Genomic DNA, 11475 nt, shown 5'->3' with positions numbered 1-11475 from the left:
TATGATGTATGCATGTATATATGTATGTATGTATGCGCGTTTATTTAGTGAAAATTTAATCATTTTCAATAACAGTTTGCTATAACGCAAAAATATAAATTTGTTAACACTTTATATCAATTCTTTTGTCATTGAAATTTATTCTAACGAATGAATTTAAAACTAACATATAGACGTGTGAATTCAATGAGATTTAACATTTAACTTATCACGACCGATCTCAAATAAACGACTTTTTACTTTTCCATTTAAATTCTAATTTCGATGTTCATAGCATTGTTTTTTATCTCTTTTTATTATCATATTCAAACGTTGTTTTTTATTTATTATTTCTGCCGTTTAATCGAATTAAAAGAAAACAAATGTTATTTATGTAGCGAACTATTATATTATAAAAAAATAAAAACATTCGTTACTTAAAGTGCGCTGGTAGATTTGGTATTAACACATTCACGTTGGAAGCGTTTCGAATCGAACATTACATTGAACCGGAAAACATTTTTCAGGTTTTTGCTTAAATCGCATTACGTTGGAAAAAAAGAATAGGTATTATACTTTGAAAATAAATAATATTTGTGGAAAATATTGAAGGTAAATCACATTATCGCATTATAATGTATATTTTCTTTTTTTCAAATGCAATTATCAGAGATTATCACACACACAATCTGATATATAATAATTATTTATTTTAAAAATCACAATTATGTATTTTTGTGTCATCGAAATCCTAGTAGAAAACGCGTATTACGCATATATAAATAATCCAATGAAAATGTGTTTAACACTAAATCTACCACGTGCAATCAAACGCGATCGCGTTCTAAAATTAATAAAATATACAATAAAAACGCATACAAAATATGTGTACATTATACATTACTATGTAAACAAAAATAATTCCTCATCGCCCAATAATAACTAAAATCTCATTATTACATTAACCTATATACATTTTATAATAAAAAAAAAAAAAATATATCCCCTTAAATTAAAAATCAAACGGGAAACGAAATATAATTTGAAGCGTGATTAAACCAAAAATAAATGGACTTATTTTTCCAACGCAATGCCATGTAAAAATCATACGTAACAATCTTTCAATACGTGTTAAATAAAATAAAAAGTAAAGAAAACCATAGTAGATAGAAAAGCATAGTGAAACATTTATTATTCTATCTTTTATACAAGTCTTCATTATTTTCCTCTTGTTGTTTTTCTTTTTCTTCTTCTTCTTCTACTACTTTTCCTTGTTCTTTATCTGTCACGTTTCAGAAGAAACAGACGGTGGGAGCGTGATGATACAAGGACCGAGAGTTTGGCCTAACAGTGGCACCATGATACCAGTCGGCGTTGCTCTCAGCATCGCCTTAGACTGCATCTCGGGATATGCAACACAACGAGTCCTCGAGCTCGACGACGACAGGATGCCGTGTAAATACGACGAGAGTGGAGTCTACAACCAGCAAAGCTGCATATCTTTTTGCAAGCAAGCTTACGCGGTCAAGTACTGCGGCTGCAACCCGTCCTTTCTATTTCCATCCAGTGAGACCATCCACTACTACCTACTTTAAATCTTCCTTTTATACTACTCACAATCTGTGCTATGTACATATATATTCTCATAGGATATAACTATGTTACTAATATCTATATAGATTAATTTATATCTATATTTCAGCAAGCACAGATCGCGATTGCAACGTAACTGATCTCATTTGTCTAGCGGAGAACAACGGTTAGTTAATTATTATTTTATTATTTATATCGTTTTATATTAATATATATTGAGAAATTATTTGTTACGCTATTTATATATAGACTTATATTCGTATAGAGTTTAGAATTAAATGTAATGTACCTGAAGGTGTTACGATCCGATTCGTGATATAATCCAAAAATGAATTTTTCTCTGATTATTATAATTTACAGATATTAACAAGTATTTTTCTATAGTGTAATCATTTGATTTTTATAATCAGATAATTGGCACGAAAAAAGTTTGCAACAATATTTTTATTTAAATCCTTAAATGGATCATAAGATTCTCGGGTACCATAGTTCTATCAATATATATGTTACCGTCAAAGCCAGAAATCAGTCATTGCTAGTAATTCTTTGGCATTACTATGAATGCAAAGAGCCTTCCGATGAAGTCGGAAATAAGACTTTTTACAGAGTTTTTCCTAGGCATCGAACATAATACTTTGATATCCTATAGAATATCAAACTACTATTTAAACTATTTAACTATTTTTAATTAATTAACTATTACCTATTCATTATTATTAGAATGAATTAATTTCATTCTCTGACATTTTATGAACTTTTGCAGATTGATTTATAACTCGATATGGTATTCTACGCGTAAACAAAAGAGTGCACTTTAATTTAATATAAGTTTCATTAAAATCTATTCACTTTTACTATAAAAAATATTTACCAAAACTTTTCAAAGAAATTGCAAAGATGCACAAATTACAGCATTTCAATCTCTGACATTTTATGAACTTTTGCAGATTGATTTATAACTCGATATGATATTCTACGCGTAGACAAAAGTGTGTACTTTAATTTAATTTAAGTTTTTTTTAATTAAATAATTAAATAAAAGAATTACTAGCAATGACTGATGTTCAGCTTTGACAGTAACATATATATATAAATCAATTTTGTTTCTTTTTTTCTTACAATACAGATATCTTTAATTCGTATTACGTGCTGCAAGACCAACAGATAGCCGACGACAAGCCAGGAATGATATGCGATTGCCCACCTGAATGCGAATATTATTTCTACAAGCCAAGGTTCACTATAGTACCGATATCGGGAAGCAAGAATATCACCATGGACGTGCATTTCGAGACGCAAACGAGCTTTCGATATAAGACAGATATTGTCTTATCGAAATTCGCCCTCCTTGGTAATTGACGTCATCTTACATTACCATATCCAACCAAAGCACAACAAGAGGCTTCCATCCTATTCACTATTCTCCACGATGCCCTACTACCATTGTTAGGAGAGCTTTTGTTTATTTTTTAGAAACGTTCTTCGAAGATTACCTACAGAGATTACCATGAATCTGATCTAATGACTTTATGCATGTACGCAATACCTTTTAACAAATTAATAAGTACCTGTTATCGTTATATACAAAAAAAAGAAAAAACATCGATTAGGTTTACCTTCTTTATCTCTCTCTCTCTCTTATTTTATTTTTTAATTGTTTCACACCAAGCGTTACTTACTCGCTACCATTTATTTCACCAATTGTTTTAACGATATCCTTTTTTTTATTTTTATTTTGTTTTTTTTTTTTCTCTTGTTCTCTTTTTTTTACTTCATTTCCCTCTCTCTCTCTCTCTCTCTCTCTCCCTTTCTCTCATCGAGTTTTTATACAGCTAGTAAATTTTACGAGGCCGAATTACGATGTTCTCGGAACGCTTGGAACTACATAATTTATTCGCACGCGCCATACCATATACCCTATCCACACTCTGAGACTCTCTAGGATATCTCGCATACATTTTCATCCCCTTTCCCAACACACCCCCTTTTCCTAGCTTCTGCAGAATTATAAATTTATCTCCCGAAACTTTTCATTCATATTGAATTAATTCCACCTCAGTCGTTTCGCAAAACCACGTATTATCTAGCTAACGAAAATGATCGTTCTATCAATTCTTTCTTATTCTTTCTTTCTTTCTTTCTTTCTTTCTTTTTTTCTTTCTTTTTTTCTTTGTAAGTAAACCCAGGACTCAGCCACGTTATTCTTTCGTAAATGGGAAAAAAGTTTCAAACTGTTTCCGTTGATTTTTCAACCTTTCTTTTCCAATTATTACATCTACGCCCGCGGAAGTCGATGAAAAGTAAATATAACCGTTGGATATGATATTAAATTGTTCTGGATCTCTTTTCTAACCGTATTTCTAAATTTCAACTATCAAATTAGTACGTTTATGAGAGATTATTATTTTTCGAACTCGAATCATACGCTTTTTAAATGATTCCAAATTTCAATTTAAAGAAACACCACGAAATTCTATTAGGGGAGGAAAAAACCGTGTTTCTCAGTTTCTCAACGATTAAATCATAAAATTATAGATATTTATTTTTCGAACTCGAATCATACGCTTTTTAAACGATTCCAAATTTCACTTTAAAGAAACACCACGAAATTCTATTAGGGGAGGAAAAATTCGTGTTTCTCAGTTTCTCAACGATTAAATCATAAAATTATAGATATTTATTTTTCGAACTCGAATCATACGCTTTTTAAACGATTCCTAATTTCAATTTAGAGAAACACCACGAAATTCTATTAGGGGAGGAAAAATTCGTGTTTCTCAGTTTCTCAACGATTAAATAATAAAATTATAGATATTTATTTTTCGAACTCGAATCGTACGCTATATTTAAACGATTTAAAATGTAAATAAAAAAAAAAAGAAAAGAAACACACCAAATCCATTAAATGAACAATTAACTATCCCTAGGCTAATGATCATTAATCGTGCAATTTATTATTAACGTTGAATTTTTTGGGTCGCGATTTTTCTACTAAAAAAAAAAAAAAACAAATAAAATAATAAAAAAAATAATAAAGAAAGAAGCATAAATTATTTTCTTATCTATTGCAGTGTCCTTCGGCGGCATTATCGGTTTGTTTCTCGGAGGTTCTTTGTTAAGCGCGGTTGAGCTCGTTTACTATCTTCTAGTTCTACTGTATTGTTATGTTTCTTCCTGGTACGAGTCGGCTAAGCGAAAAGTTAACGTCCAAAGAGGAGGAGGAGCAGGAGGAGGAGGTGGAGGTGGAGGAATAGGAGGTGAAAGAGTAGAGAAGGAAGCTGTGGCAACGGTAATTCCAAGATTACCTATTCTGGATTACGGACCCTTGAAATCACGATCGAGGAAGATTCCGAATCTACTCGTCTACGATTACGCGAAGCAGAAACCCGACAGATATTGAAGCAATCAGGGCTACACTACCACGCTGGGCTTTACTTCCGAATATTACAACCACCATTAGGATTTTAGAATTTTCCACTACAATGATTTTATCTACAAACATTGCATAACAGAAAATAATGAAAATAATCTATAACCGTTGTTGTGTAATCATTTATTAACTTATATTATATGTTTTATATATTCTTTTGTTTTTCTTTTTTCCATTAACAAAATTATTATCGATACAATTGAATTTAAAATAATATTTCTTATCTGTTTCACAATAAAAATGTAAAATATTTTATTTGTAAATCGTCTCTCAAATATTATATAGACACACAATATATTTATTTATATTATATATATTTTATCATCATCATTACACACACAATCCAAATGCAAAAGTAGTTATTCTTTTTTTATCTCAACGGGGTTTGTGTTGATCTTAAGAAATATTTGGAAACGTGGAAAATGTATGAAGAACACGAAAGACAAGTGCTGTGTAAACAACTTCATTAAATCGGTACTAAGAAATGCGGAAAAAGCGACTAACAAGGGTGGAAAGGAAAAGTGAGGGGTGGGTGGGGAGTACAGGGACGGGGTTGGAGGAAAGACAGTAGAAACCGGGCAGAAATGTCACGTGACGAGACAAGTACCACTTCGCGTATTCACCCTCTTTCCTTTCACCCTCATTCTCTCTCTTTCTCTCTCTCTCTCTCTCTCTCTCACTCTCTCTGTGCTTCACCCCTTTCCAAATATACGTATATCACGCGTAGTAAGTAAAATTGTTCCGTATAGTTTCCGCATTTTCGTTCTTTACCGTCATGGGAATGCTCCGCATCCGGTACTAAGCGTAAATGTACATGAAACTGTCTGACAGGCCACCCATTTAGCCATTTATTATTTATCTACGAGAGTATACCAAAGAGCTAAAGGTAAGGTATGCGAGAAAGGTGGTGGATACAATAAAGGGGGAGAGGAAAGGGAATAAAGGTAAGAAGTAACCTTGGGTTACTTAGTAACAACTAGTAAACGTACATACAATATGGAAGAATTTTCAATATCGTTTATATTAGAGAATGTTCACGTATGTGTGCATATACATGTATGCATATGCGTGTTTAAAGGGTTGGAAAAAATTCGTAATAATTTTATAAATATATATATGTTCAATTAAATATTTTTACACCAAATTTCTATATATACGTATTTGTATAATAATATATTTCTAATATATTATATTTTGTCATATTATATTTGTCAAAAATATCGACAAAGAACACTTTGAATAATTTAATGATATTAGCAAATGGTTGTTTAAAAAGTTAATAACGATTCGAAGAAAAATATATATATGAATTTTCTTGTGGGCTTGCCGATTTGTTTAAAAAATGATACATGATTTAATGTACGCGCATATATATATATATAAACGTTTATCTCCCTTCAAGGTTTCTCGTCATACTTGCAAGATTTATCCGACGCAGAAAGATAAGAAGGATTGCCAAAGAGTTTAGCTTACATGATTTTTTTTTTCTCTTCCTTTTATTTTTTTTTTTTTTTATTTTTACTTTTTCCCATCACTTTTTTTTCCCCAAAGCATCCGTCAACGGTTTTCGTCGTATTAAACACGTACGTCGTGTTCTCTGATAACGACGTTTCCTTTCCTTCCACTCGAAAAAACATTACTGCATTCGACTAATTTATAGTGTTCGCGAGTATACAGGTGTGCATTTGATAGGTTAAAACGAGTTTTAAAACGATATCGAATGACGTCATAGTCGAGTACCTCAATACGCGATCAATTAAAACGTTAATTTGTTTTTGTAATTTAATATTTCCCTTTTTCCGTGTTTTTTCTTTTCTTTTTTTTTCTTTTTTTTCGAGTATTACGATAACGATCGAACCTATTGTGCGTGTATTTTTATTTTTGGTTTCTTGTAAATATTTGCAAAAAGAAAAAAAAAAAAGAAAAAAAAAAAAAAGAAACAAAATAAATCGAAATATATTTTCAATTTCCTTTTTATTCAATTTCTCTTCAAAGAAAAAGAAATCGTTAAGAGTAGGTACGTTCGAAAAGTTCCAAGACTATTCCTTTCTACCAAAGCATTTGTTATACACGTAAGTTAGGAGAGTAAATATTTCGAGAAGCAATGAAGTATTTGACTTGGAACATTCTACGAATATAAAAGAAAATGTCTGTTAGATATTCCTGTTTTATTAACGATAAAGATTCAGGCATTGTTGTTCTACTTCATAGAAAATCTTTTATCTTCGATGAGAACAAATTTATATATATATATATATATCGTAAGAAAAATATATTAATCAAATAATTCATACGTATTAAAAAAAATACTTATAAAATATATACAATGATAAGAAACAAAATCCGTCAAAATAATCGATAAAAAGTCACGTGTATAATTACAATGCTTAAATAAAACAATAACAAAAATACGTTGTAAAGTATTGAAAAAACAAAAAGAAAAAAAAATAAAATTAATCAATATTTTAACGATCGCGAAAGTTTTGATTATAAAACAATATTTCAATGCCAAGCTGAAAACATTTCAATCCAATCATATATCTAAAATAATATATTTACAATAAAACAAACAATGCATACGTATTTCAATCATATAATATAATATAATATAATATAATATAACGAATACACCACGATCGATGAAAAAAGAAAGAAAACAAAAAAAAAAAAATGAGATCGATATATTATTTAAAAAATACTTATACAATAGAATATATCATATAAAAGGATAAAAAAAACAATCCGACAAAATAATCGATTAAATGTCACGCGTATAATTAACGTTGCTTATAAACATATATATATATATATATATAAAACCGTGTGGTATTCGCGTATTTATTTCCTACGTATGTCTCTTATTATTATTATTCAAGAGAGTAGAGAATAAAAGTAGAATAAAAATGAAATAAGTAGAAAGGAATAAAGCGACGGATAAGGAGACGCGAGTTCGTAAGCTTTTATAAGCTCGCGTCGTTGGTGGATCGGTCGTCGAGAGACGTTAGCCTTTTTAGATGGATAAAACTGTCTGGTGTTAAGAGACTGTCTGTCTCACTTTCTCTCCCCTTTTTCTCCCTATTTCTCTATCCCTCCTCGTTTTCTACTTATCACCCAGCGCATGTCTGTTCGACGTGGCCTTACTGATATCAGTAACAGCTTGGGAGATTGGTGGTTTGCTCGAGAGAAGGTGAGAAAAGATAGAAGAGAAGTTTCAGGAATATAGGAGGGTAGAAAAGGAAGTGGGAAGAAGAAGAAGAAGATGAAAGAGGTTGACGAAGCCCGAGCTTAACTCTCGAAACGAAAGTTAAAGAGAGAGAGAGGGAGAGAGAGAGAGAGAGAGTTGAGATGAAAAGAGAGGTTCAAGTAAAGAGGGGTGTAGAAAAAGCAATCGTTGTCGTCAGGGAAACGAAGGAAATCTGCATTTTGTCAAACTGTTGCTCGGAAGTTCTTAAGAAAACAGGGTTGAAAGGTGAGAAAGACACGAATAAGAAGAAGAAGGAAAATAAGAAGGAAAATAAGAAATAAAGAGAGAGAGAGAGAGAGAGAGATGAACAGATCAGAGTTAGAAAGAGAAAGAAAATAAGAAAAGCTTCTCCTTGCACAACCATCCTCCTTGCACAACCATCCTCCTTGCACGACCATCCTCCTTGCAATGACGTACCTGACGAAGGGAGAAAGGGGTGATAAAGAGAGGAAGTGATAAAGGGTTTGATAGTAAGATTGTCAAGTCGAGAATAGGAAAAAAGAAAAAAAAGAAAAGCAACCGGCACGACCGGTCGGTCGGTTCAAATAAAAGAAGTAAGAAAAGTTTAGAAGAACTCTCCGATGTGTTGTTATCTAAACCCTTCACGTACCTAAAGTACTTCGAAAATCTTCAGGGATCTTCGAAGGGAGAGAGGAATACGACCAAGTGACAGAAATATACTCCAAATTACTTTCGATAATGATCGTATCTCCAACGAATCCTCCACCCTCCTCCTTCCTCCTTCCTTATCGAATCGCATTCAACGAACTGCGCTCATGACTTTTGACTTTTAATCGTAGAAAACTTTATAAAGGATCTTCAATCGTTTATAAACGTATATATGTGTGTGTGTCTGTCTGTGTGTGTGTGTGTGTGTGTGTATGTTTGTAAAGAGTTCAGCAACGAATTCAAATAAAAAAAAATGGAGTAAAAAGGAGTTAGGGGAATACTCTACTAACTACACTTCATTCAGTGGGGTGTATAGGATTTATGTAAAATTGTGTTGGTACGTTATATTCCTCGCATCGTTGACATTCAAGAACTGACTATGAACTGGGATAACGGACAATGTATGACCGTCAATTTTTACGGAACACCTGGTACGAAGTCAATAGGGATTATCGCGTATACGATTTGTAGATAGACGCTGACAGCTCTCCTCCTCCTCCTCCTCTTCTCATATTCACGATCGACGTTTTTTTCTGTATAGTATTAGTTTCTTTTTTTTTTATTATTTCTTTTTTTTTCATTATTTCTAATATTAGTTCGCGTAATTAATGAAATTCATTTCCATTACCAATTCACGTAGTTACGATTGTTGCCTGCAATTTTGTTATGATATAACAAACAATTGCAAAATAATCGCATAATAAGAAAAAAACCAATGATTATAATATTTTTTTTTTTGTCGTAACGTTTTATTTATCAATGAACGATTAAGTTTTATGTTAATATAATAAATTTTTTTTCTCTTATCCATAATTTTTTAATATTATTACTAAGTTTAATTCTTAGGGATGTTATTTTTGGACAGGTTTATTATTTTTTTCTAATTAAAACCTGTCCAAAAAATAACATCCCTAAGAATTAAACTTAGTAATAATTAAGTTTTATATTCGCTTTTTATAATATGAGAAATCTTTGATAATATTTGAAATTCAGTTTGACAATATACTTATCGCTTCACTTTTCAACTTGAACGGCCTCCACGAGTCCCCAGCAGTCCATTGCAGTTTAAATCTTTCCAAAAGTGCAATATCTTCCTTTCCCGTTCTCGTATATAAGACATACGACTTTTCCAGATCAGGCGACACGTATTACGCGTGAACACACATTGCTATAGATATTTTTACACACACATACGTTCAAATATACGTCCGTGTATACACATACATGTAAAAAAAAAAGACACAAGAAACATAAAGGAAACGCACACGAAGAATGAACTTGAGAACGAGGTCGCACCTGCAATTCGCCGTACCCTCGTCGTCTTCGTACTCGCTTCATTGGTTGAAGAAAGAATGAAAGAAAGAAAGAAAAAGGGAAAGAAAGGAAAAGAACGAAAAAAAAAAAAAAAAACAAAGGAAGAAAGAGCTGATTTCGTAAACGTGAAAATGCATTACTCTCAATTTCCTTGAGCAAGCCAGTATCACCCAATATTGCTGTGCATAGGATGATATTCGAAAACGTAGTAGAAACTATTTCTACGATAAAAAAAAATAGAAAAACACCATAATCTAACAAGTAGTAATAATGAAAAAGTAAGTAACATTAATCTAAATTAAAAATAAAGAAAAATAATTGTACAAAGGAACATCCATCCATTGCATTCAAGAGGGATGATGTTGTTGAATTAATACTTGAGGATAAAAGTGACGAGTAGTCAAAAGGTAGATGACACTCTTCTAACAACCGGGTGAACTCTTCCTTCGCTATTTCTCTCATTCTATCTCTTTCTATCTCTCGTTCTCTCTTGACCAGAACTTTAACAGTTTTCGAGCTACAATAAGTATGTTCTAAGCTAGCTAGCGAGAATATTCTATACGTTTAGCAAAGAGATAGAAGAGAGAGATGAGTATAGAGTGTTAGCTTTAGACTATCATTATCCTCGCTAGCCCCAATATAATTTTAATGAATCCCCCCCCTCCCTCCCGCTCCCCCTACCCCTCCATCTCGCCTTTTCTCTCTCTCTCTCTCTATCTCTCCTACTCTTTATTCCCTCTTCTAAACGAGAACAAGGAGTGTAGTGTCACGCTTTCGTGACTTCAAACTTACCCCTTTAATTTCTCTTCAGTTAAAAAAGAATAAGGTACTATCCACGTGAATTTCAAACTCGTATTTTCTTCTTTGTAAAGCGTGTATACGTAGAGGAGGAGGAGGAAGAGGAGGAGGAGTAAAGTAGGAGGAAGAGGAGCACCTAGTGAGTATCGTGGCCAGAAGCGTAAAACAGGCAAGCTGCCACGTACATGCACCAAAGTGGGTTATAACGCGAACCGTAGCTTTACCGTCGTCTCGAATACAAACCAACCCTCAGCATCGCGTCACCGCACCCCTCTCTCTTACTCTCTCACTCTCTCACCCTGTTACCTACACAACCCCCGTTCAACTCTCAACCCCTCCCTCCCTCCCTCCCTCATCCTCATCCCAATCCCCTCTTCCTCCTTCTATTATGCTCTTTCGCACGGAACGGCTCTTGGCGCGTCGTCACTTGGCTCGTCGATATTCCCGG

General features: G+C 32.7%; 1 protein-coding gene across 1 annotated transcript in view; it reads left to right on the top strand.

Annotated features, from left to right (window-relative positions):
• LOC106788692 (pickpocket protein 19-like) overlaps positions 1-5000 on the top strand; it is a 9576-nt gene extending 4576 nt beyond the window's left edge. The window contains exons 4-7 of the mRNA XM_014752178.1: positions 1276-1434; positions 1682-1738; positions 2699-2923; positions 4644-5000. Coding sequence (XP_014607664.1) covers positions 1276-1434; positions 1682-1738; positions 2699-2923; positions 4644-4972 — 770 coding nt within the window. The 3' untranslated portion in view covers positions 4973-5000. The remainder of the gene's footprint in view (positions 1-1275; positions 1435-1681; positions 1739-2698; positions 2924-4643) is intronic.
• Positions 5001-11475: the final 6475 nt, after the last annotated feature.

Source organism: Polistes canadensis, unplaced genomic scaffold (assembly GCF_001313835.1).
Source record: "Polistes canadensis isolate GaletaPanama2010 unplaced genomic scaffold, ASM131383v1 scaffold_150, whole genome shotgun sequence".
In the NCBI taxonomy this organism is placed as follows: Eukaryota; Metazoa; Arthropoda; class Insecta; order Hymenoptera; family Vespidae; genus Polistes; species Polistes canadensis.
This window is presented reverse-complemented; position numbering and strand designations above follow the sequence as displayed.